Source organism: Furipterus horrens, unplaced genomic scaffold (genome assembly GCF_987537825.1).
Source record: "Furipterus horrens unplaced genomic scaffold, mFurHor1.1.pri manual_scaffold_1, whole genome shotgun sequence".
Classification (NCBI taxonomy): Eukaryota; Metazoa; Chordata; class Mammalia; order Chiroptera; family Furipteridae; genus Furipterus; species Furipterus horrens.
Window position 1 is genome coordinate 217,886,777 of NW_028327171.1, and position 24,544 is coordinate 217,911,320.

The 24,544-nt window shown below is 69.4% G+C and overlaps 1 protein-coding gene across 1 annotated transcript; it reads left to right on the forward strand.

The window, feature by feature from the left end:
* The first annotated feature begins 920 nt into the window (after positions 1-920).
* On the forward strand, positions 921-23,416 carry GPC1 (glypican 1). The gene is made up of 9 exons (XM_090285277.1): positions 921-1,554; positions 18,299-18,457; positions 19,536-19,927; positions 20,598-20,763; positions 21,232-21,362; positions 21,447-21,563; positions 21,658-21,791; positions 22,126-22,301; positions 22,582-23,416. Exons 1-9 carry the CDS (start codon positions 1,389-1,391, stop codon positions 22,818-22,820), a joined length of 1,680 nt encoding a protein of 559 aa, XP_090141403.1. The 5' UTR covers positions 921-1,388; the 3' UTR covers positions 22,821-23,416.
* Positions 23,417-24,544: the final 1,128 nt, after the last annotated feature.

A 24,544-nucleotide genomic window follows, 5' to 3' on the forward strand; every position in this document is an offset into this window, starting at 1 on the left:
CCGGAGCCCCCTCCTCGCTCAGCCCACACAGCTGACAGCCTCCACGGCGCAGGGGCAGCACCCTGTGGGCCAGCCGGTCCCTGCGGCCACATGGTGGTCACCTTGGGGTCCTTGCCAGGGGTGCGGACTTATTTGTTTTCCTCCCAGTCCTGCCGACCAGGCAGCAGGTCTGTGGCCTGGGCCAAGGCTGGTGGCCTCCGCGGCCTCTGCCCACAGGGCAGAGGGGAGAGCAGGCGGCCCGGGGGAAGGAGGCCGCAGCCGGGGAAGAGGAAGCGGAGGAGCCGCCAGCGTCTCACCTCTTCCCGCAGCCCAGTCCGCGGGCAGCGCCGGCCCTGCCTCTCCCGCCCCTCGCGCGGTCCTCACCACCCAGCGGCCCGACCTGCTGCTGGCGCAGCCTCGTCCCTTCTCCAGGAGATCACCTGCCACCGCCCAGCAGCCCGGGCCATTAGTTTATTGCGCATCCAGAGGATCACGTGGAGGGGACCGAAAAGTGGCGTGGGGCCTCCGACAACGCAGTGGCTCGCGCCTCTCTACAGAGGGTGGCGTGGAGTCTCTCGGCTGCTCTCCCGCGTACAGTCCCCGCACCGACCCCCACAAAAACAGCAGGTGTGGCGGGAGCAGGGCGCGGGGTGGGGGGGCGAGGGGGTGCAGGCAAGGAGGGGGGCGGCGGACGGAGCTGAGGGCAGCAGCGGAGGCGGCGCGCGCGCGGCCGGGTGCAGGACAGCGGGGCCCAGCCGGCGCGGGAGGATGCGAGGGATGCTGAATTCGGCTGTGGGCGGGGAGCCCCCTGATAGGCGCGTGGAAAGCGTGATGTCACGTCCGGCGGGGAAGCCCGGCCTCGCGCCCCCGCCCCGCCCCGCCCCCACAGGTGGTGCCGCTGCCCGGGGCGCTGGGCGCGGGGCCGCCCTCGGGGATCCTGGACACGGCCCGCGTGCTAGCCACCACCCCCTCCCCGCCCCCGCCTCCCTCGGGCAGCGGACAGGTTCACGGGAGCCACTGGGCCCCCAAGTCCTCGGGGACGGGAGGAACGCCCGGTGGGCCCTGTTCGCGCCCCGCCCCGGGGCTCCCCGCTCCCGCCCTGCGCGCCCCTCCCCTCCTCTCACCCAGGCGGCCGAGGGGCCGGGCCGGGCCGAGCCGAGGGAGGCGCCGAGCCGGGACTGCGCGCTCGCCCGCTGCGCTGGGCGGCCCGACTGAGCGGCCGGTCCTAGAGCCTTGCGCGCCCTGCGCCGCCGCCGGCTTTTGTTGTCTCCGCCTCCTCGGCCGCGCCGCCCGCGGACCCTGAGCCGCGTGCCGGGACCTTGGCTCTGCCCTTCGCGGGCCGGGGCTGCGCGGGCCCCACCGGATCCGAGAGAGGCGCGGCGGGCGGCCCGGGGCGCCGCGGCCCCGCCATGGAGCTCTGGACCGGAGGCTGGTGGCTGCTGTGCGCGGCCGCCGCGCTGGCCTCCTGCGCCCGCGGGGACCCTGCCAGCAAGAGCCGGAGCTGCAGCGAAGTTCGGCAGATCTACGGCGCCAAGGGCTTCAGCCTGAGCGACGTGCCCCAGGCGGAGATCTCGGGTGAGTGAGGGCTGCGGGCCCCGGACCCTAGCGCGCCCGGGTTTCCCCTGCGTCCCCTGGTCCGCCCTGCGTGGCTGCTCGCCCCGGGCGCCTGAATCCCGCCGGCCGCCCCGAGGCCAAGGAGCCCCCTGCGCCTCCGCTCGCCCGCACCCCCTCGGACCCTCACCTCCGAGCCCTGCCGTGCCTCCCTCCGCTCGGCTCCGCTCGGCCGTCACGAACCCCTAAGTGGCTCACCAGCTCCCCTTACGTGGAGTTGTCCTCGCCGGGCTGTGACCCACTGGCCCCTGCTCGGTGCGCTCCACCAGGGCCACGGCTCCATCTGGGCGTCTTAGGCCACCCGCTGGGCCCAGCGCAGTGGCGGGGCTGGCGTCCCAGACCCCTCGGGCGCGCTGGCCACCCTCGCCTCCGGCCGGGGCTGAGCTGCGGGGTGGCTGTCGGGGCGCAGCTGACGGTGGCCACGGGCTAGGAACTCACTGGGCTGTGCGGGCCTCTCAGGAGGTGCCCCCGGGTGGACTGGGGATTCCCGCGGGGCCCCCAGCTAGGCAGCGGAGGGGCGCTGTGGGGTGGGGCGACCTCTGCCACCGCCGCAGGGCTGCTGCCTGATGGAGGGTCTTGCCCGGGGACTTGTGTCTGCCCGGCGAACGCGCCCGCCCGCCCGGCACTCCGAGCCCCTTCCCCTGGCGGCCCGCTGCAGGTGGTCGGCATTTTGGATCCCGCCCAGGGGCCATGTTATTTCTTTGTACAAGTAGCGACCTTCCCAGGCGGCCTCAGCCGGGCAGCTGCCGCCGGCAGCCCTGCCCGTCCCCTCCCTGCTGGCCTCTGAGCAGCTCTGGGGACAACAGCGCCCGTGGGGGTGGGAGCTGGAGCGGTGTCCTGAGGACCCCGGACTTCACCCTAACGCTGCAGCCGTGCCACAGCCACCCCGGAACTGTGCAGGGTGCCCGGGGCACAGCGGGCCAGGGCAGAGCAGGGCAGGCGCCGTCCTGGGGGCTTCTCCAAACCGGGGTGGGGGCAGCAGTTAAGAGCCACACTCCGGCCATGAGTCGGTGTGAGGGTGGGACCGGAGCCCTGTCTTCCCCAGGGGGAGGGGGCAGCCAGGCCCGGGACGCCCGGCTCCTAGGAGGAGCAGGCGCACAGAAGGCCGCCTTGAGAGCTCCAGCTCCCCCACCCCCCTGCGCCCCCAGGATCTGGAGAAGCCTCTTTCGGGCACCCAACTCAGATGTCCCTGTGCCTTCCTCTGCTGACGGGGCCTTGACCCCCAACTCCTCCCCCACGCAGAGAAACTTCCTGCCTGGGAGGCCCTGGCCGTCCTGTTGGACCCCTCCCCAGGCACCAGGGTCTCTGCCCTCACGCAGCCTGGGCATTGGACAGATACCTTCCCTGCCGTCCCCCCCTCTGTGACTGCTCCTGCCCAGCCCTGTGTCCTTAGGGGCCGTGCCAAACGCACGTCCACAGGCCTCCCTCCCAGTGAGGCCGGGAGACGGACTGGCAGAGGCTGGGTGACCGCCAAGGGCTGGGAGAGAACTGGGGAGCTGGAGAGGCCCAGATGGGGGTGGGAGACCGGGGGTCCGGGTCTCGCCCCCTTGGGCTGGAGGACGCAGGGGGTTAGGGGCCGAGGACGAGCGAATGCTTTGCTGTGAGCGTGACGAGTGGGTGCAGGGTGCTCTCCGTCCAGCCGGGGGAGAGGGCCACCCAGCAGCTGTCCAAGCACTGCCCCGGCCAGGGCTCAGGCGCCACCCTCCTCTGGGTCTGGAATGCCAGGGACTGTCCTCTCCCTGCCAGTGCCCACGGCTCCTCCACCAGGGGAGCTGCCCTGCTAGACCCCCAGCGCCACAGCCCCCCATGAGCTCCGGAACTTCAGAGTTGCCTCGCGGGGCAAAAGAAACAGGGTGACCTCCCAGGGCAGCAGCCACCAGCCCTGTCCCTTCCTGCTCTGTGTGACTCAGCTGGGCCTCTGCAGACTGGGAGCCCTCTGGTGGCGCAATGGTAACACACTGCTCTTGGGGAGCCCTGCCATCCCTGGGTGCCCTCGCCGGCAGGGCGGCAGCCAGACTTCTCTGGCATGAGGACCGTGCAGCGGGCCCAGGTCGGGCGGGGGGACAGCCCTGGGTCCGGGGTGGCCTCTCAGCCTCTGTGCAGGGAGCAGAAATGGGGGTGGACTCTGAGAGGGGATCGTGTGGCTGTGGGGACTGCTGATCCCGGCAGAGGTGACGACCGATGTGCCCCAGGTGAGGAGGCCTGGGGACAGCAGCCCTTCCTCAGGCCAGAGCGCCTCCGTGGTGCCAAATCACGCTGTGGCGCATGCACGCTGGCAGGTGTGCCCCCCGCCCCCCCTCCCGTGCGCCCCGAGCAGCACCCGGCCTCCCAACACTCTGACCCGTCACTGGGGTCCCAGGCTAGGGAGCAGCTGTCTGCACCCTTCCCAGTTGTAGCCACAGAGCTTGCCCGGCTCCTGGTGCCAAGAAGGTCCTGGGCTACCACTCCCTGGGGACTCAGGCCTGTCCTGTGTCGGGCTCTGCAGAGCAGCCAGTGCCCAGGCAGAGAGGACAGGCATGGACTGGCGCAGCCACATGCGATCCGGCTGCCTCGCCTCTGCCCCAGGGTTGGGGCTGCCTGCCGGCAGGGGTGGGCACCAGCAGGCCCTCAGCGGAAACCTGGGCTTGTCCGTGTGCACTCTGAGTGCATGTGCAGTGGCCACGGGTCCTGGGGGGGCATCGGGAGCCCTGGGCGTCCTTGCATTTCCTACAGCCCACCCAGGGCCTGTCCCTCTGCCGTGGGCTGCAGGGGTCTTCCCAGTCGCCTGGCACACCACCCACCGCAGACCAGAAGCGCCGGGGTCCCCCGTCCCGCACAGAAGACAGAAGCCTGCCGTGTGCCTGGCATGGTCCCCAAGGTGGCCTGCGCCTCTGGCTCTGCCCCACTCTGTGTCTCTGCCATCAAAGAGCTGAGGTTTCATCATCCCCAGGATGGGGGCAGGGCTCAGAGGGGTACGTGGGGGCCCGGGGGAGCCAGGATCTGACAGGGTCACCTGCATGATGCAATGGCCCTGGGCCCCTGGCTGGAGCATGTGTGCTGGACACGTGCCCTGCTCCTTGGAGGGGCAGACCGTCCCCCACGGCCTCTGCCCCTCTCTGCTTGTGAAAATGGCGGCAGCCCCGGCCAACCCTGTAGGTTGCTGGGAAAGGGGTGGGGGGCATTCTGCCTGGGCACGGCTCCGACACCCTGGGCCCCATTCACCCCTCGCCCCTGCCCGGGGGCTGCAGAGGCCACTCAGACCTCCGCAGTGATGGCGCCCAGCCCTGGAGGCCTGCCCTCCCTGTGAGCTGGGCCTGGGGATCGGCGTCCAGCTGGTGCGCCAGGGGAGGGTTAGTGCGTCACCTGTTTTACAGATGAGAAAGCCAGGGGAGCCTCTCACATTCCGTGTGGGACTCTGAGGTCCAGGGCCCCATCTGCTGACCTCAGTCAAAGCCCGTGACATCAGTGGCTGTCCAGCCCCAGCTCCATGCCCCCTGAAAGCCTCATGTGTCCCCGCCCTGAGGCCTGAAATGGGGGTGCCCAGCCAGGCCCCTCTCCTGTCGGCCCCTGGGGTTTCAGATGGTGCTAGAACAGTCTAAACTCTTCCCTGGGGCCCCTCCCTGTCCCAGACCTGCCCCTATCCAGCCTGACACGGCCAGGCCTCGCCCTGGGGGGACTGCCGCCCCAGCCCTGCTGAGGAGGGCTGTTCGTGGGCACCAGGGACGGGAGCCAGGTGACCCCAGGCACACACACAGGCTGGCCTGGCTGTGTGCCGCTGCCCCGCCAGAGGAGAATCCCCTGTGTGTCCCAGCACCGGGATGGGCCAAGTCCCCGAGGAGCCTGGACAGACGTCCTGTGCAGGGGCCGGTGAACCTAGGAGATGGTGGCTGCTTTGTTGGTGCACAAGCTTTGTAATTAGAAACAGTGCCAGCCTGTGGTTGGCAGGCCTGCGGGAGGGGGAGGCCTCTGGAGAGGGGCTGGGGACACGCGAGCCAAGCTACAGAGCCAGGAGGAAAGCATGCTCACTCACCCCTCTGCTCCGGCACCCACACACATGGGGACGCGTGTTGGCCCAGCTCGCCCTGGATGGGGCGACGGGTCAGGAGAGGGGCTCGCCAAGGCCACACGGAGCCAGGGTCTGCCCTGCCCCGGCAGTGACAGACAAGACACCTCTCCTGGAAGCCAGCCCCTCCTCCCCAAGGCTTGACTTGATTCAGGGGGTTTCAGACTAAGACTTGAGACCCGTGTCAGGGCCTGGAGGTGTTGGGCCGGCTCCCTGCCCCCAGCCCTGGTCTGCATGACACCAATGCCACCCGGACCGTCTCTGTCAGCTGGCCCTGGGGGCCTGTGGGGTCAGGGCACTGCCCACAGGCTCGGGAGGGGGAGGGCTGCAGCCCAGGGCCACCCACCCCGCATTCCAGCCCCGCCGTCATGCCAGCGGGCAGCCGCTCTCGCCTGCGCGTCTGGGAACAGGCCTGGGCAGGTGCCCTGAGCTGCCTGAGGGTGAGGGAGTCGAAGCCTGCCCTCCCTCCCTCCGGCTCTGGGCCGCACCCCACCTTCCCAGGTGGGAGCACACGGCAGCCAAGGGTGAGCCACAGGCTGGCCTTTCCTCCCGCACGGTGGCAGCCATGCTGGGGGGCAGGGCCCTGGCCTCTGGCCCCATCAGGCTGTGGGCCACTGGGAACTCTGGGTGTGAGGGGCACACACCTGCTCTCTCTGGGCAGGAATTCTGGGATCCTAGGTGGGTCCCGGAGCTCCTGGGGGACAAGCCAGCCTCGCCCCATCCCCTTGTCTGCCTCTGGCCTCGGCGGCGTCTGCGGCCAGCTCCTGGCTCGCTTGCCTCTTGGCACATGCACCCCTCCTGCCGAGCGGGTCCGTCCTGTGCCCCGCAAACACACGCCTGGCCCCTCCTCCCTTGGGGCTTGGCCCTGCTGCCCAGGCATCCCCAACACATGCACCCCGTGGGCTCTGCCTGTCTGCCGGGTGCTCCCCGAGTCTGGGCAGCAGGTACCGTGAGCACCTCCATGTGCCAGGCCTGGGCTGGGTGCCAGGGGCCGGGATGCGGCGGCCTCCCTGGGCTGCGGAACGGATGCCACAGAGCCGGCCGCTCACACAGCACAGGCCCGTCGTCTCGGCTCAGGCTGGAGCCCAGGACCAGGGCGTCGGCCGAGCCGGTTCCCGGGGCTCGATCACCACTCCAGGCCGCCCATCTCCCTGGCAGCCGCCGCCTCGGCATCTCTTCCACAGCTGCAGGTCTCTGGCATCCCCTTCCCGTGCATGCCCCTTGGGGTTGCCTCCAGATCTCTTTCTGAAACCAAAGACGCCCCTCCTAGGAAACCAGGGGCCCGTCGGCTCCCGTGGGACCGTATCTTAACCAGTTGCCGCTGCGGGGACCTCATACTCAATCGAGGTCCTGGGGACCATGACGCCAGGGTGCGAATGGGGGCCCTTCCTGGGGGGCGACGGTGGCCTCTGAGTGTTTCATGGCGGGGTCCTGCCCCTGCACTTGTCACAGGCCCAGGGCCTCAGCATAACGTGCTGCACTGAGGCCCTGGTCACGGCACAGTGGCCCGGCCATCCCTGCGCCACCTGCAGGCTTCGGGCACAGCCTTGGGCGGCGTGGCCTCGCTTCGGGCTTTGCACTGCCGTTCGGTCCCCGGCCAGCCCCTGCCCCTGAAGGGCACCTCGACGTCTCCTTCCTGTCAAGGTGGGAAGGCTGGGGACCCTCCCTCCACTGCTCGGAGCCGGGTAACCGCTGCCCACCACCACACAGCTCCTGCCTCGGTGCTTGTGCTGCGTCCGGGAGCCGGGGTAGGCAACGAGGGGCCGGCCTTAGGACCCTCATGGGGGTCGGGTGGCTTCTGGCTGGGGGTCCTGAGGGTGGCACCCGAGTGCCTTGGGCAGGCTCAGCGTCCCCACCCGCAGGCAGGAGGGCCTCCAAGCAGGACGTAGTGTGTGGGGCAGGTGTTGGGTCCCAGGTGGGCTTCGGGGCAAGCGGGGGGCTGAGGCGCAGGGGTGGTGGGGCAGGGTTAGGAGAGAGGGAGGTGGCCCGGGGCTCAGCCCAGGCAGCTCGCTGCTCATTTGTGCCAAGTGCTCCTTGGGCCCTGGAGGCTTGGCCGGGTGACAGGGCAGCCCCAGGGACTCCATCCGCCTCTCCCTCACCACCCGCCTGGCTCAGCCCCCCGAAGCATGGAGCCCTGCCCCCACCGCTCAGGGAAAGAGAGTTGGCCATCAGGGCCACGTGCGACGTCCGAATGCCCCAGCTCTGGGGGCTGTGGGAGTGCACCCCACCCTCCCGTGACCACCTGCAGGCTCTGGGGAGGAAGATGATGCCACCGTGGCCGGGGTTGGCTCAGGTGCGCACGGCGTTTCTGGTTGTCATGGAGTGTGGGACTCGCTGGACCCACAGATGTTTTAAAGGGACAAAGCTTAAATAATTCCGCCCGGCCCGATGGGGGCTGCCCACAGGACGGCACAGGCACCTTGACCTCCTTCCTTGGCGTGACCTGACACCCCAGGGCTGCTCCCTGTCACTGTGTGTTTGGGGGTTGCAGGGCAGAGACACAGCGAAAGGCCCCTCTCTGGCATAAGGCGCGTGTTCTCAACCAGGAGCGGCTGCCCCGGGAGCATCTGCGGTTGTCCCAGTGATTTGGAGATGGGGTCGGGGCGGACAGGGACCCCACACCTTCCGGAAACTCCAGCATCTCCAAAGCTGTCTGCAGGCCAGGGCCAGGGCCGAGGGAGCCCAGGGAGGGGCAGCCGGCAGCTTGGGTGGGGTGGGGGGCAGACACACAGGCAGAGGGGTTCGCTGGCGCGTGGGGGTAGCCAGGTGCGCAGGAGAGGCCCAGGGGTAGAATTCCGTGTTCGTGACCTTGGCTGAGGAGGGTTTTCTAGCGCCGTTTTTTCTAGGCTTTGACTGAAAGTTCCACTTCCTGTCACCATGAACAAGGCACAGTGGCATCAGAGCCTGAGACTTGGTCACTAACAGGACCTCCCTGTCCCTTCCCCTTCGTAGCGGATCGCGCGAAATGCCTCACACACCCGCCATAGCTCTGCAGCTCTCAGCAGCGGGAGACCCACTGCGGGCGAGCTCCGCGGCCCACGTCCCGTGGGTGACGCCCCTCTGATGCTGTCCCCCGCCTCTGGTGGCCTTCGTGACCCCTGCAGAATGCTGGCTTCACTGCGTTGTTCTGAGGAGGGGTCTGCAGGCTTGGGCCGTGGGGGGGGCTGGCGGAGCCCCAGTGTCTGCACCCAGGGAGCTGGGGACAGGGCAGGGGCAGGGAGCTGATGGCGCTGAGCCACCGAGTCCTTTGAACCCCCACTGTGTGTCGGGCGCTGTTCTTGGTGCTGAAACGCAGCCCCCAAGCAATGCCGTCAGCACGGGGACGTGACCAGAATCAGGCCTCACCAGCCGCGGCTTTGCTAGCCCCAGTGACCAGTGACCCCGTGGAACGTCTGCTCGTTAGAAGTAAAGAAATAACGTGCGAATTAAGACAGGTGTGTGGGGTTGGCAGCCACACCCCCTCCTCCCTGCACCCGCCCTGCGCCCCGCTGTGACCAGGGCCTTCCCACCCTGTCCTTCATGGGCACTGACTCGCCCGGAAAAGCGGGAAGGCTGGGGGCGGCCCTGGGGAGGTAGCGGCAGAGATGAGGAAGGAGGGGCTCGGGGGGAGGGCCGCTGCCTGGATGACAGTCGGACCACAGCCCCGGCGAGGGCCAGTGCCCTTGAACCCACTGGACATTCTGGTCAGCTGTCCTCTCAGTGGCGGGTCCCCAGAGGAAGCCAAGCCCACCCTGCTGGACTCGGCTGCCCCGCGGAGGTCGGGCGCCAGCACCGCGCTCACCCTCTGGGACCTCGGGCCGGTCACTGAGCTGCTCTGTGCCTGGTGTCCTTTGCTGCCATTGGAGTGGGGGTGCTGCCTCGTGGGGCAGCGGTGAGAGCCAGGGCTCACGCGGGGTGCTGCTCCCCGTGGTGCCGGCGGAGCCCACGCGCGGTGCCGGGCGGCCCCCTCTCCCAGTCCCGTCTGTCTTCTAGAGGCGGCTGTGGGAAGGGGGCCGCTGCTGTGGAGGGGCAGCCTGCACACGGCCAGGCTGGGGAGCCGCACTGTGGGCGCGGGGACTCGGGGAGCCCCAGGCTGGAGGGAAGGACTGCCCTCCGCCTCCCAGGGCGTGGCCGTCCATGATGCTCTGCTCCTGCGTGGCCGGCCGGGTCCTAGGAAGTTAGCGATTTCGGGCAGGGCTGGCCACAGGCCCTCCTGGAGGGTGCTCCCCGCACGGGGCCCTGCCTCCGCTCAGGAGGTGTTCTCGGGTGGCCTCGGAGGGTGGCAGCTGGTTTTCAGAAGGGAGCCGCGGGCAAAGGCCCCAGAAGGCACTGCAGGAGTGCGAGGGGGACCCCGCGTGTGGTCAGCCTGCGGCCGGGCCTGGGGGTCTGGCAGCCTCCTTGCCGGGGACCTGTGGGGCTGGGTCATTGTCCCTTCTGCTTTTCTCTGGGGATGCGGCCTCAGCTGCCTGCTGTAGGTCTGGCTGCCCAGGGCTGCTTGCAGGGGGTCGGGTGCCGCTCTGCCTGCTGGGAGCGGCTGGACAGGGCGGGGCCGAGACTCCTGCGTCCCAGAGACCCAGCCTCGTCCCCCAGTGCCCCCGCGTAACCGTGCCCTGGACGGGAGCCGGAGAAGACGTGGCGAAGCTGACCTGCCCCCGGGACCCCACACAGCTCGGGTCCCAGGTTTGGGCAAGCAGGCCAGGCCGTGGGGACGAGGGACGATGGCCCTGTGTGGCTTCGCTCAGGCCTCTCCCCACACCCAGCGCAGGCTGCCAGATGCGGCAGATCAGACCACAGGAATTCTAGCCACACTGAACAGTCCTGCAGTTTACGTCCTGAGTTTCACTTCAAATAAACCACACAGGAGGCTTTAGCATGAGTAGGCCGCGTGTATTCAGTATAAGTGCGCACAGCCCGAGTCGCTGGGGAGGTTTGCTGTTTTGGTGGCAAACATGTGACAGCGTTCACGGTCTCAGCCGTTCTGGGGGCCCCTCGGTGGCAGGAAGCACGCTCGCGGTCACAGTGTTGTGCTTCCACCCCCAGGACCCCCTCATCTACCCAAAGGGACATGGGCCCCATGAAGCACTCGCCCCTCTCCACCCCAGACCCTGGCTCCCGCCCCTCCACTGCCGGTCTCTGTGGGTCTGGCCGCGCGGACGGCTCAGCGTGGGGCTCACCCACACTGTCTGCTGCCCCTCCCCGCGGGCTGGGTGCTCGGGGCTGAGGCTGTGGGGAGCGTCGCCCCCTCGGTTTCTGATGCTGGGTGATGCCGTGGTGTGACCATGCGCGTTTGCTCATCCGTTAGGGGCCGCGTTTCCCGTCCGGGTCCCTTGAATGGCGCTGTTATGCACAGGGGCGTACCAGGTTCTGTCCGGGCCCTGCCTTCGAGCCCTGTGGGCCAGTTACTTCCACACTAAAAAGGGGGGCCTCTCTTTCTGCAGTTCGCGTCCGTGTCCTGTGCTGAGCCTGCAGCGCCCGTCCCCCCCGCCCCCCGCCCTCTTGTTTTGCCTGCAGGGCTGGGCTCCCCGCTGGACGCCCACACACCTGTGAGCCGGGTGCACGGGAGAGGCCGCGGCCTGGGCGGCCACGCTGAGTCAGCGGGGCCCCTCCTGCCAAGACACCCGCCGGCCCCGGGGGCCGGGCCGCCTGCACTTGCCCAGTCAGGTGTCTGCCCTGCTCAGGAATTCCCCTGGGACTGGAATCCGGAGGCGGGGCAGGAGGCTGGCTTGCTCAGCTGTGCTGGGCCCCTGTCCCCTGCTGCTCGTGGCCTGTCACCCCGGCTTGCTGGGATAGGAGGGAGGCGCTGCTGTGCAGAAGGAATGGATCTGAAAACGGGGGGTGGGGGTGGCTGCGAGCCTCACACAGTACACGGGGGGCCCTCCGTGTCGGGGAGGTGGCCAGGTCTCTGTGAGAGCAAGGAACCCTGTGGGGTGGGAGCTTCCCCCACGGCCCCCTGCTGCTGCCACACGACTGCCTCTCCTGCCGCCTCCAGGAGGTGCTGGCCTCGGGGAGAAGCCTGAGGCTGCGGCTCCGGGGCGTGTGGGGTCAGGGCTTGGGCCTTCAAACGTAGTTACTTGCACGGCTCCGGCTCTGGCCTGGGTGCTGGGCCGAGCCCCAAGGGCAGGGGGGCTCCCTCCACAGCAGGGCAGCCACCTCCTGCTGACTCAGGGAGACCCCGGGCGAGGGCCACAGGGTCCTGGGAAGGCCTCCTGGAGGAGGGGAGAGTGGGGGCCTGGAAGTGAGCTGCAGGTGTCAGCAGAGGCAGCAAGCCCCCAGCTGGGCGGGGGCAACTGCGGGGGCCGGTGTGCCAGGCTGGAGGCCAGCGCGGCCTGGAGAAGGGCCGCTCGGATTCATGGGAAGTGTGCGTCAGGGGCAAACAGCCTGGGGGGCTCCCACGGTGATACCGGAGGGTCTCCCCTTTGTTCTGGCCCAGCCGAGAGTCTGCGCTGGCTCTAAGTGTTTGGCATCCACGGGGGATGGACCGGCCTGTAGTGGCCTTGGTGGGAAGTGTGGCTGACGGTCTGAGCTGCAGCGTCCCCCTGCCCTGTCCCAGGACGTGCCCTGAGGGCTCCACAGAGGGGGCAGCTCCTGTCCATCCCTGGGGCCCCCTCACCCCCAGGCCAGCTAGAAGGGAGAGCTGTGCACAGGGGCGTGGACGTGTCCCTGGCAGGTGCCCTCCACAGCACGGCCTGGGCAGGGCTGAGCTGGGCCTGCAGGGCGAGGCCACTGGGGAGCGGCTCAGGCCCAGGCCCCAGGAGAGCTCCCTGCCTTGACCACCAAGACTTGGGGTCACGGGTGCTGTGGGTGCAAACCTGGGGTCCCCTTCATCTGTCCTGAGGCCGCAGCATGACTTGTGAACCCTGAAGCAGCCTTGGAGAGGCCGGTGAAGGAGGCCCCATCTCCTGGCCAGAGCTGTGGCTGGGGCCTCCACTTCACCAAGGAGCCCCCAAACCTGGTGTCCACTGGCCGGGTGGCCCGCCCAGGGGGTCCCTGAACGGAAACCAGGCAGTGCAGAGAGTTGACTGGTGAGGATCCTTTTGGGATCTTCAGTACCGTGTCCTGCCCTGGCGAGGGCTCGTGGCTCCACGGTGGCTGAGGGGGCACACACGGGACCGCTGCACTGAAGGTGGGGTGGCCTCCATGGGTGAGCAGAAGGGTCTCCCCAGCAAGGCTGGCAGGCCCAGGAAAGGCTGCAGGGGTGTGGGCACCGGTGGGAGCCACCATCACGTCCAGGGAGGGCACAGGGCTGGGAGGGTGCCCTCGGAGGTGGGGGCTGAGCCGGGGAGGCTGTGGCCCTGGAGGGGGTTGGTATTTCCCAGGAGAAGCAGATCAGGACCTTGGTATGGAGGCCCAGGTCACGGAGGTGAGAAGCTACAGGGATGGAAGGGCAGGTGAGGATGCCCAGACAGTGGTGGGAATCTGGCCGTGGTTGGTCGGCAGTAGAAGGGACTCCCAGGTGGTTGGCTGCCACTCTCCATCCAGGGGAGAGACTTGGCATCACCCACCCCCACCCTTATCGCCATCCCTGGATGGGCAGCGGCTGGCGATGCCTGCGCAGGCTGTGCTCCAGGGGGCAGGAAGGAAGGGCCTGGCCCCTCCACCCCCGCGGAGATAGGGAGGGGCTCGCCGCTGTTCTGGGCACCGAGTGGTCCCTGGATTGAGGGAAACCAGGGTCTATGGGCCATTGCCCGCAGGGCGGCGGGAGGGGGCGCAGGGCAGCCTGGCGTCGCGAGCGTGGCGGGCGGGGCTGCAGGAGGAGGCGCGTCCCCGCGGGGCGCCACCCTCGCCGTGCGCGCCAGTGCAGCTGCGGGGCTGTCTCCGGCCGTGGTCGCAGAGCCCTGGTCCCGCGTCCTCCCTCCCCGACCCGCTACGGCTCCTCTCCTCCAAGCGCTCCCAGCCGGTGCTTCCTGCTCCTCCGCCTCTCCGCGGCCAGACCTCCAGAGCCCTACGCGCCCGCACCCGGAGTTGCGCGCGCTTCCCGGAACGTCGCGCCGCTGGAGCCGCCGCTGCCGCCGCCGGCGGGAAGGGGTTTCGGCCAAGGCCAGGGTGGCGTCCGGGAGCTGGGATCCAATCAGGGGGACCCCGTCCGGGCCCAGCCTACCATCCCCCGCATAGCCATCTGCATCTCCCCATCCCCGCGCGTCCCCATCCCCAGGCGCGCTGCCACCACCCGCCCTCCCGCCCGCCTCGCCACCCTCATCGACACCACTGCGGCCCCATCACCGCCTCCGCACCCACCTCCCCGGCCAGGGCCCATCTGCGCCCCGCTCTGCGCCCCGTTCCCGTCATGGGCTCCTCACCCGTCTCACGTCCACCCCATGGATCCCTCCATCCTCACTGCACCCCGGCCCCGGCCCTCCCTCATCAGTTCCCCACCACCACCCCATCCCCATGGGCCTCTGCGCCAGTATCCCCGCTGCACCCCGCCACCCCCTCTGCTCCCCACTCTGCTGCCGCAGCCCCCTTCTGCATCAAGCCCCCCTTCCTCTCCGTGGAACCCATCCCCCTTCCCTTCTCTCGCCGCAGCCCCTGCGAGCCCCCCCCGCCACCCCCCGCGGGCCTGCCGCACCCACTGCGGCAAGCCCCTTCCCCGCCAATCCGCGTCGCCCTCCTCCCGCCCACCCTCCCGCTCCGCGCGCCGTACCCGGCGCTGCCGCAACTCCAGACCCCGCGCACCGGCTCCGGGTCTGCGCGCTCGACCCCCGTCCCCGGCTGGCGGGACTCGTGACTGGCACTGGGGCGCCCAGGACCCCGCGGCCGCCGGCCTTTGTTCCGCTGCCTGCGACACAGCCCCGCCAGCCTCGCACTTGTCGCGCGGGCCTGGGGGGCGGACCCCTCCCACGCAGCGCAGAGGCTCCCGCAGCGCAGCCCCCCGGGTGCGGGTCCCCGTGTGTGACGGAGACTCCGCGGCTGTCATTTGGCCGAGATGGTGGAGGGTCTTTGGGTGGTGGGCGAGGGGCAGGGAAGGGCGCTGGGGCCGAGGCAGAGGGCTTATTGCCGCTGTTGGTGGGTTAGTGGGGGGCAGGCGGGGGGCGCTGAAATGTCCTCTCGCTGGTGGGTCTGAGGCCACCCTCAGGGAGGGATTGTCAGTGTGACAGCGACTGGCCAGGGGCAAAGGCTGGTGGGTGGGGCGGGCAGAGATGAGCAAGGTCTGGAGCGGCATGGGGGTGCTGGCCCAACCTCTGACCATTTGTCAGTGCCAGGAGGGTCCTGCCGCCCCCGGAGTGGGCTGGGGTCCCAGGGCGGGGGTGGGCGGGGGCAGTTGTCCAGGGAAAGGTCTCTCGCTGGGGCAGTTTTCTGCACCCCTGGCCAGCCAGCCACCCAGGGTCCAGGACTGAGCAGAGGGGCGGGAAGGGGCCCCTGCCTGCTTCCCAGACCTGCACACCCCCTTGGTGTGTTTGGGGGCCACGGTGTCTGGAACCGTCACCTGTTCCCGCGTGGCTCCCAGACAGGGGCCTCTGAGTTAGCGAGGGCTCCCAGGTGGCTGGGTCAGGGGGTACAGGCCTTCTGGGATGTGGCTGTAAAGGTCGGGGAGCAGGCACTCTGCACCTGTGGGGGCCGTGGAAGCTTCTGGAGAGATGGGCTTGGCATGGCGCCATCTTCCCTCTGCAATCGCCCTGGGAAGGCGCCAGCTGAGCCCGGACAGACGGGTCTGCGTCTGTCACCGCCTCTGCTGGAGTGGGGGTCTGGGGCTACGGCGTTGGGGTGCCTGTGCTGGATGGGGACCCCACTTGGAGGCTCCCAGTGCCCTCGGATGGGAGGACTGGGACCTGTGTCGGCAGGAGGGTGGGAGCCTCCCAGACAGGTGGGGGTTAGTGAGGAGAAGCCGGGGTCCAGAATGGCCCAGGAGGGGCGCCCCCCAGCCAGGGAAGCAAGTGCAGGTGCTTTAACGGAGGAGCAGGACCGGGCGGTCTGGAAGCGGGGGGCTTGGAGGAGACTCTGGAGGAGCTGGGGTGAGTGAACAGACCTGCCGTCTCTCTGCTCTCCCCTCAAACGCCTGGGATCAGCGGAGGAGGGGGTGTCCCAGAGAGTAAGGCGAGGGAGAGTTCTGGAAGGCCGGAGCCAGCTGTGCAGGGCCCAGCAAAGGGGGAGCGGCCTCGGCGCCCCAGGGTGGGGGGTCAGCGGGGCGGGGGGTGAGGGGGTGGACTTGGCAGTTTGGGAATGAATTAGGGGGGGTGGAGCAGGACCAGCTCGGTTTGAAATGGCAAGTGCAGACTCCCCGTCCCCCTGGTCCACCTCCAGGACCAGGGGCTCACCCCCCTCCCAGCAGACCCCCCCACGCACTAACCTGCGGAGCCCACCGCTGCCCCTGACGTCCAGGACCGACCGGTGCCCTACCGCCCAGGCTGAGCCGGGCCGGCCCGGGCCGGGGGGCTGCGCAGAGGCTCTGAGCCTTGACCGCCAGCCCCCGCGCCTGCCTGCCCTGCAGCGGGCTTGGGGGCCGCCTCAGCCCGCCCGCCCGGGGCCTCAGGCCGGCGCCCGAGCTCTGGCTCCGTGTCTTCACTCCCGTGTGTGTCTGAGGAGGGAGGGAGGGACGGGGGCTGTGCTGGGGCCGCTGGGACAGCGCAGTCCCGGGCGGCGGGGCGAGGTGGCCGAGCGGGGCTGGGGGCGGGGCAGGGGGCTCGGGGCTCGCAGCTGAGAGCCGCAGGCGGCTGCCGGTGCCCAGGAGCCCAGAGCCTCCCCCACCCTGGGGGTGCCTTGTGTCTTCCCTCCTCTGGGCTCAGCCGCTCCGTGCTCTCTGCATAATGACAGGTGTCAGGACCGGGCGTCGGGGGTCCCCTGGGGACCGGGAGGACTCTGGAAGGTCAGCCAGCTGGGATGTGGCCGCCCCCTGGCCTTGGAGTGCGTGCGCCCTTGCAGCCCGCCCACTGCCCCGGCACCCAGCCAGCCTGGCCTGGCCACCCATCCCAGCTGAGCCCAGGCGTCCCCTGCCCTCCCACTCCCCCGGGCACGCCCCCAGCTCCCCCCTCGCCCTATCCCAGCACCGCCAGCCTTGTCAAGGTGCGTCCTGGTCCCTGTGGAGGGGAGGCTGGGGGGGGGGGGCTCGGGCTTTCCCTGGTGGGTGCACACAGCCCCATCCTGCCGCCCCGCCTGCCCTCTGGAAGACCCTCAGCTGGGGCCCAGGGTGGGGGGGACCCAGGTCCTGCTCTGTTGCCAGGGGTGTGGCCACATGTCACAGTCGGGGACAGGACCATTGCTGGGAATTTCTCTTGTCCCAGCCCTGCCTGCCTGGAGGGGGACGCCCCCTCTCTGCCAGGCCCCGGGGAGTCAGGCTGCTCCCAGGACACCTGAAGGGCCTCGCTCACCCTGGGGTCGAGTCCCAGCCCCCTGGCTTCGCGCCCCCGCAGGCACACAGTGGTCTTGCTGCTCCATCTGTCTGTGACCCAAGGCGGGGCCTGCTGAGGTCACTCCCAGGGCTGGAGAGCGGCGGCGGTCCTGAGACATGCATCCCACTGCTCACGCCTGGGCCAGGGTGCGCGCTCCAGATCACCCGGGAGCCCCACCTCTGGACCTGGGAGCTCTGCCAGGCCGCTCCGCCCCCACCCCCACCCCCACCCCACAACAGTGCCCAGGGAGGCCCCAGCACCGCCACCCCACATAGCTCTGCCTCCGCCGGCCTCGCCTGCATTCCACACCAGCCCCCGCCGGGCCGCCACTGGGCCCTGTGGGGAGCGGGCTGGGAAGGGGGCTGTGACGGGGTGGCCGGGGAGTGCCAGGCGCCCCGGTGGGTGTGGGGACCTGCAATGTGGCAGCTGGAGCCACCTGGTCCCAGAACCTAACCCCTGCCAGTCTCAGCTTCCCAGTCTAAGAACTGGGGTCCTAGCACCCACTTCAAAACCGCAGTTGTTATAAAATGGGGTGCAGCGCATTTATAAAGGCTCAGTGTTCCCTCTCCTATGCGAGCATTAAGTAGCCTCTGGCCCCTCCCTGGGGGTGCCCCTCCCCCGGCTGTGCTGGCTCAGAGACTGTCCCCACCCCTCCTCCCGGAAACGGACGGGGGGCTCTGTGGACAGCTCTGCCAGGAGGCGGGTCCTGACCTGGAGGTCTGAGGGTGCAGGGGAGGAGACAGGCCCCTGAAGGGGGCACAGGTCTGCTGGGCAGGGGCGGGGCTCACAGCAGGCCCCCAGCAGGCTTGCACCCGGCCCTGTACTGACCTGGGTTGTCTGTGCTCTTTGGGGCCAGTGCCCCGGCCAGCCCGGAATTGTCAGCCATCGGACACCCCCATGTAGGTCGGGCACACTCGAGCCTGCTGTTCGGTGGGGCCTTGAGCCCCAGGCGGTATTGGGGGGAGGAGGCCAAGGCTGCCCTGCCTGCCCCTCAGGGGCCGTCCTTCACTGCCCGTCCTCAGCCTGGGCAGGCCTGGAAGCCCCCTCCAGTGACCCTGAGTCTGGAAGCCCATCCCACCCAACACAGGAGCCCAAGCCCGCCCCACCCCACACAAGGGACCCCGGGGCCTCTCTGTGCTGGGGTGACATGTGTCCTGAGCTGCTGCCAGCCTCTGGGACAGCCCTCCCCCTCAGTGCATGGTGGCATGGGGGATGACACCCGCCATCCTGCCCTGGGGCTCAGGCGTCTGCACCCTGGCTTTGTGCCCACCCTGCCTGGAGGGGAGGCCTGCACAGCAGGGGCGGGGGCCACCGAGGCCCCGCCCCACCCCGCCCCTCCACCTCACTCCACCCCTCCCCGCAGGCGAGCACCTGCGCATCTGCCCCCAGGGCTACACCTGCTGCACCAGCGAGATGGAGGGGAACCTGGCCAACCGCAGCCGCGCCGAGCTGGAGGCTGCGCTCCTGGGCAGCAGCCACGCCTTGCAGGCCACCCTGGCCGCCCAGCTGCGGGGCTTTGATGGTGAGTGGGCCCCAGGGCGCAGGGACCCCAGGCCACTGAAACGGTGGGGACCTGCGCACGCGGGGCCTCTGTGGTGAGCTGCAGTCAGAGGGGGTTCGGGTAGTGCTTTGGGGCTGAGGTCTGGGATTTGGGGGTCCCGGTAACAAGGCTATCCACATGCCAGAGACCTTTGAGCCCCAGAGTCTGAGGCTTCTGCATCCACGCCGTAGGGAACATACATGCATGTTTCAGGGTATGGAGCCATCCCTCCCGTCAGGCCCTCAGAAGGGACCCCTGGCTCTTGAGGTGGCTCCTTTCATAGGCTGAGTGCTTCTGGGCACCTGGCCGAGAACAGCTTGTGCCGGCCACCAGGTGGCCTAGAGCCAGGGAGTTCAGTGTGGGGGCTGAGGTGGCCAGGCTCCAGAGCGCTGGGTCTTCGGGGGGGCCGGGGGACAGGGAGAGTCTGGGGCCCTGGTGTAGTCCTCGCACCTCTAGGGCAGCTGCTGCGGCTGAGTCAGGTATCCCCAGTCCCTCACACCGCCACGTCGGACCTGGGCAGAGAGCAGAGGGGCCTCAGCAATGAGTTCAGAGCCACGTGGTGACACCTAAGTGGGCACCGTTGGGGGGGTCCCAAAGAAGTGATCTCTGAACCGAGGGCTCCATGGAAGGAGAACTCGGGGGCATTGCCAGTGAGGTGGGGCAGCCGGCCTGGGCAGAGGCTGGAGCACCAAGGCTGAACGGGAGGCCCACATGGCTTTTGTCCAAGGCCTGTGGATGTCAGCTCCTGGGCTCCTGTCCACAGCAGCCGGCCCCACGGACTCCCAGAGAGCCAAGGTCCCCGGTCACCTCCCCGTGGCTGCTGGGCCCGGCCCCGCCGGGTCGGCAGCGGCTTCCCTGCCTCTGACAACAAGCCCCTGAGCCAGCCTCCCAGGCCACCGGGGAGGGGCAGGTGGGCGGCCGCACCCAGCACTCCCAGGTCTGTTCTGTGGGGCCCCCCGCGTGGCTGTCCTGGGGAGTCCCTTGGAGCCGGCCCTGACTGCCTCAGCCTGCGCGGGGGGCAAGGGTCCCTGCAGCCTCACGCTGCCCCTCCTGTGCCTAGATCACTTCCAGCACCTGCTGAACGACTCGGAGCGGGCGCTGCAGGACGCCTTCCCCGGCGCCTTCGGCGAGCTGTACACGCAGAGCGCCAAGGCCTTCCGGGACCTGTACACAGAGCTGCGCCTCTACTACCGTGGGGCCGACCTGCACCTGGAGGAAACGCTGGCCGAGTTCTGGGCCCGCCTGCTCGAGCGCCTCTTCAGGCAGCTGCACCCCCAGCTGCTGCTGCCGGACGACTACCTGGACTGCCTGGGCAAGCAGGCCGAGCCCCTGCGGCCCTTCGGGGACGCCCCGCATGAGCTGCGCCTGCGGGCCACCCGCGCCTTCGTGGCCGCACGCACCTTCGTGCAGGGCCTGGGCGTGGCTAGCGACGTGGTCCGGAAGGTGGCCCAGGTGCGCGCTGCTGCCCCTTGGGGACCCACACCCTGCCCGCTGCTTCATGTCCCAGACCCCTGGGCCACCTCCTGACCCTGGGCTGAGGCTGGGGATAGACTCCACCCTGGGCAGCTCCCCCCCCCACCCTTGGGTCCCGTCCCCAGCCAGGCCGGGTCCTGGGCAGGCAGGGAGAAGAGAAGGGCCTGGGTGGGCCGGCTGCAGGGCCACAGCACCGGAGACAAGGGCAGGTGCGCTGGAGGCCAGGGCACACAGGTCGCCGGGTGCCTCGCCCATTGGGCAGCCCCTGTTGGAGCCGCCTGGTGGCAGGTGTGGGAGAGCATCGGCCTCACACCTGCAGAGCCCCGGGTGGGAGCCGCCTCCCGCTCCAGCTGGGGTCCTTGGCGAGTCTCCCCCAGCCCGAGCCTTGTCTCTTCGTCTGCATGGCAGCTGTGCTTACAGGAGGGCTTCCCAGGGGCGGGGGCCGGGGGGTGACGGTGGTGAGTCAGGGAGTGGTCATCAGGGTGAGCGCCCATGGCCACTTGGCCCACTGAGAAGGGCCAGGCCAGGCCCCACGGTGGTTGGAGCAGAAGCGAGGCCACCAGACCACCATCCAGAACCTCTATCTGGGCCCCGGGGGGCTGGGCGCCGGGTGCTGGCTGCGAGGTGCTCAGCTGTCCTGGCCACGCAGGTGCCCCTGGGCCCCGAGTGCTGGCGGGCCGTCATGAAGCTGCTGTACTGTGCGCACTGCCTGGGGGTCCCTGGCGCCCGCCCCTGCCCGGACTACTGCCGCAACGTGCTCAAAGGCTGCCTGGCCAACCAGGCCGACCTGGACGCCGAGTGGAGGAACCTTCTGGGTGAGCGGCCGGGGCCCTGGGAGGCAGCGGTCCCCAGGGGCAGGGCACAAGGATGCCTCCTGAATGTCCTGGGTGGAGTGTGACGTGGGCAGCTGCCCAGGAGGGAGCTCTGTGGGGTCGTCGTCCCTGCCCTTCCCCCCCCGGGTGCATGCCCCCCACACACGTGCTGCATGCATGTTTGTGACTGGTGGCAGGCCAGCACATGCATAAACTGAGATAACACAAATGTATGCCTCGTGTCGCCCAGCACACACATGCCAGCACATGCAGGATGCATGACATCCTCGTGCTCATGCACCAGCATGTGGGACACGGTGGGCCAGCATGTGCATGAGTGAACACACATGGGTGACCCATGGTGGGCCAGCACAGTGCACACATGTCAACACGTGTGAGCTTGCACACGTGGACACAGGTGGGCCGGCATGCAGACGTGCGAAGTGCTCTGTGTGCCCACGCCCGTGCCAGACTCCATGGTGCTCATCACCGACAAGTTCTGGGGCCCGTCGGGCGCGGAGAACGTCATCGGCAGCCTGCACCTGTGGCTGGCGGACGCCATCAACGCCCTCCAGGACAATCGCGACACGCTCACGGCCAAGGTGCGGGCAGGAGGTGCGCTGGGCGTGGGAGGGGTGTCCAGACGTGGCTTCGTGCCCCTCCAGGACCCCTATGGTCTCCCCCAGGTCATCCAGGGCTGCGGGAACCCCAAGGTGAACCCCCACGGCCCCGGGTCCAAGGAGAAGCAGCCGCGGGGCAAGCTGGTGCTGCAGAAGCCACCCACAGGCGCGTTGGAGAAGCTGGTGAGTGGCCCCTCCGCTGGCCAGACCCTGGGGGGTGGGGGAAGGGAGGGCAGGCTGGGCAGGGGCACCCGGTGGCCTGACTGCTGCCCCGCAGGTGTCGGAGGCCAAAGCCCAGCTCCGCGACGCCCAGGACTTCTGGATCAGCCTCCCAGGGACACTGTGCAGCGAGAAGCTGGCCATGAGCGCTGCCAGTGACGACCGCTGCTGGAACGGGGCGTCCCGGGGCCGGTGGGTGCCCTGACTGAGCAGGCCTTCCCTCCTGCGCGTCTCAGTGGGCCCCCGTCTGGCCTGCACCGGGCCACGCCTGACGTGGGACAGACACCAGGACATGAGATGCTGGGATGAGGGCCAGGTTCTCGCCCTGAACCAGCCTCTCGCCGCGAACGCCATGCCCCATGCGTCCTCACCCCGCTGCTGGGGGGCTTGCATTGGCCGCCCTGGGCCCCTGAAGGCCACTGGCGTCTCAGACGTGCCACCCCCGGACAGGACGAGGGGAGTGCTTGGGTGGGGCCGCTTCTCAGGGACCTTTTCAGTCACCCAGGGCCTTCCCTCCGGGCCCCAGGTACCTCCCCGAGGTGATGGGCGACGGCCTGGCCAACCAGATCAACAACCCCGAGGTGGAGGTGGACATCACGAAGCCCGACATGACCATCCGCCAGCAGATCATGAAGCTGAAGATCATGACCAACCGGCTGCGTAGCGCCTACAACGGCGAGGATGCCGACTTCCAGGACGCCAGTGAGGGCCGCTGCGGGCGCGGGTGGGGACGGTGCCCACGGGCCGGCGCCCAGGGGTCAGCACAGGGGCGCCACCGAGTCCCGCCCTGTGGTGGCTCTGAGCACGCTGCTGCTGCCCGGCCCATCACGTGTCCCCAAGCACAGTTGAGACCTGGTCAGCATGTCCACGCCGCCTCAGCTGGAGTCAGGGTGCCCCTCGCCTGGGAGGTCCCCATGCAGGGTTGTGGCACTTGGGGTCCCCAGGGCAGAGAGGGCCTGCCCAAGCCTCCTCTCCCCCCCAGGTGACGATGGCAGCGGCTCGGGCAGCGGCGATGGCTGCCCGGACGACATCTGTAGCCGGAAGGTCGACAGGAAGAGCTCCAGCTCACGGACGACCCTGACACACGTGCTCCCCGGCCTGTCGGAGCGGGAAGGCCAGCAGACCTCCGCCACCAGCCGCCCCCGGCCCCGCCCGGCGCTGCTGCTCCTGCTCCTGCTCCTCGCCCTGGGGCTCCCAGCGACCGGGCCCCGGTGGCGGTAACTGTCCCAGGGACCGAGGCCGAGGATTGACTGTGCCAAAACTCTCATGGACGATATTTCAATCCCCTGGGCCGAGGCCGGGGGCAGGACAGGGAGGGACAGCAAGCGGCTGCTGCTCCAGGACGTGCGGGGGGCCGGCGAGTGGCGCCGGCCCCCCAGGCCTGGCTTTGCCATCACCCTGGCTCTTAATTTTGTGTGAGGCCCTCAGGTCAGCCGGGAACAATGCCCCCCAAAGCCATGTATTTCAGGGACCTTCCACGGGCCCAGGATCTGAGCGCCCCTGCGCATGCGGGCCGGGGGGCCTCCCTCCTGGGCCCCCCTCTGCCTGCCCGCGCACCACCCCCAGCTTCCTGCTCCATCACCACCCAGTGCCAGGGCTTGTGGGGCGGGGCCTTGAGCCTGCGCCTTCCTCTCCCGCCTCCTCCTGTGACAGCCAGGGGCTCCAGGTCTCAGGAAGCAAGGCCCACCCCTCTGTGCCCCAAGAATCTTTGAGAGGGCATAGGGTTTCCTCCACCCGGGATCGCAAGGGTCCTTTGAGATTATGCATGAACCCTTCCTAGGCAGCCAGGCCCCCATCCTGCCATGCAACGGGCCCCCCCCAGAACCCCGAGGTAAGGGAAGGCCTGTCTGGCTAGGTGGGTCCTGCGGACCTCGTCCATGCCAAAGACCTGCGGGCGGTCCTTGAACGTGCCCTGAGCGGCAGCCGGTGCAGCTCACATCCTGGTCTGTGGTCTGGGCTTGCTGCTCCCGGCCATCGCAGGAGCGCCGGCCAGGCCCTCTGCAAAGGCGGGCAACCCCTTCATACCCAGGGCCGGGCCACAGCCTGCGTGGGGACTTACAGGTGTGGGGAGGAGCCACCTGGCCACTGTCCTCCCTCCCGTCCCCACCCAGACCCAGGGCCAAGTGCCAGCTCAGGGTGACACAGGCCAGGGCTGCTGAATGGCAGGTGCAGCTTCAGCTCAGGGCCAGCAAGTCCTGGCACTGCAGGTCGGGGGACGCCCGGGTCCCTTCCTCGGCCCCGCCTGCTGCAGGGAGCCCAGGGGAGCTTTGACAGTTAAGGGCTTTTCCAGACACGCAGACATTTACAATGCTTCCCATCCTTGTTCACTGGGAGCTGTTTTCTCAGCTCCTCCTGAAACAGCTTCTGAAGGATGCCTTTCCCTGGGCCCAGGATCTGGGTGCCCCTGCTTGGTTGGGCAGGCCTGGGGCGCCCAGCTGCTGCCTGCCCCAGGGCGGGGCTGAGACTGGGAGAAGTTCACCCAGAGGGCCGGAGGCGGCAGAGCCAGGTGGGCAGGGACGCGTCCGCCCCGGTGTGAGCCCTGAGCGGCCTGCACCATCTTGCTTCCCCTCCAGGGCCAAGGAGGCTGCTGGCGGGGCCCCTGGCACAGCCCGGGGTCTTGGGCCCAGGCCCCTGCCTGTGCGCCACCGGCAGCCCGTCCCCCAGGCCCGCCGCCCAGGTCGTCCCGAGGGGTCTGGGCCTGGACTCCGGGGGCTCGGGCGGTGGCTGCCGTGTGCCAGGACAGCACCCTGCGCTGCATGGGGCCTCGGCCCCGGCCCCGCCCTACGTGCGTCTGCAAGGGGCTGGCCGTGCAGCGGCCGGGCCTGCCTCGTCCTGCCACATGGTGGCAGCAGGCAACGTGTGTTCTCTGCGTCCTCGTATGAATAAAAGGCTGGAGATCTCGTGTGGCTGCTGTGGTCCCTCCTGCACAGCCCAGCCGAGAGCGC

Bases quoted from the DNA above. Each gene is read 5' to 3' on its own strand.
- GPC1 (XM_090285277.1), top strand. From the start codon at position 1,389: ATGGAGCTCTGGACCGGAGGCTGGTGGCTGCTGTGCGCGGCCGCCGCG. The intron at 21,363-21,446 runs GTGCGGGCAGGA...GGTCTCCCCCAG, and splicing joins GCGACACGCTCACGGCCAAG to GTCATCCAGGGCTGCGGGAA. The intron at 21,792-22,125 runs GTGGGTGCCCTG...TCCGGGCCCCAG, and splicing joins AACGGGGCGTCCCGGGGCCG to GTACCTCCCCGAGGTGATGG.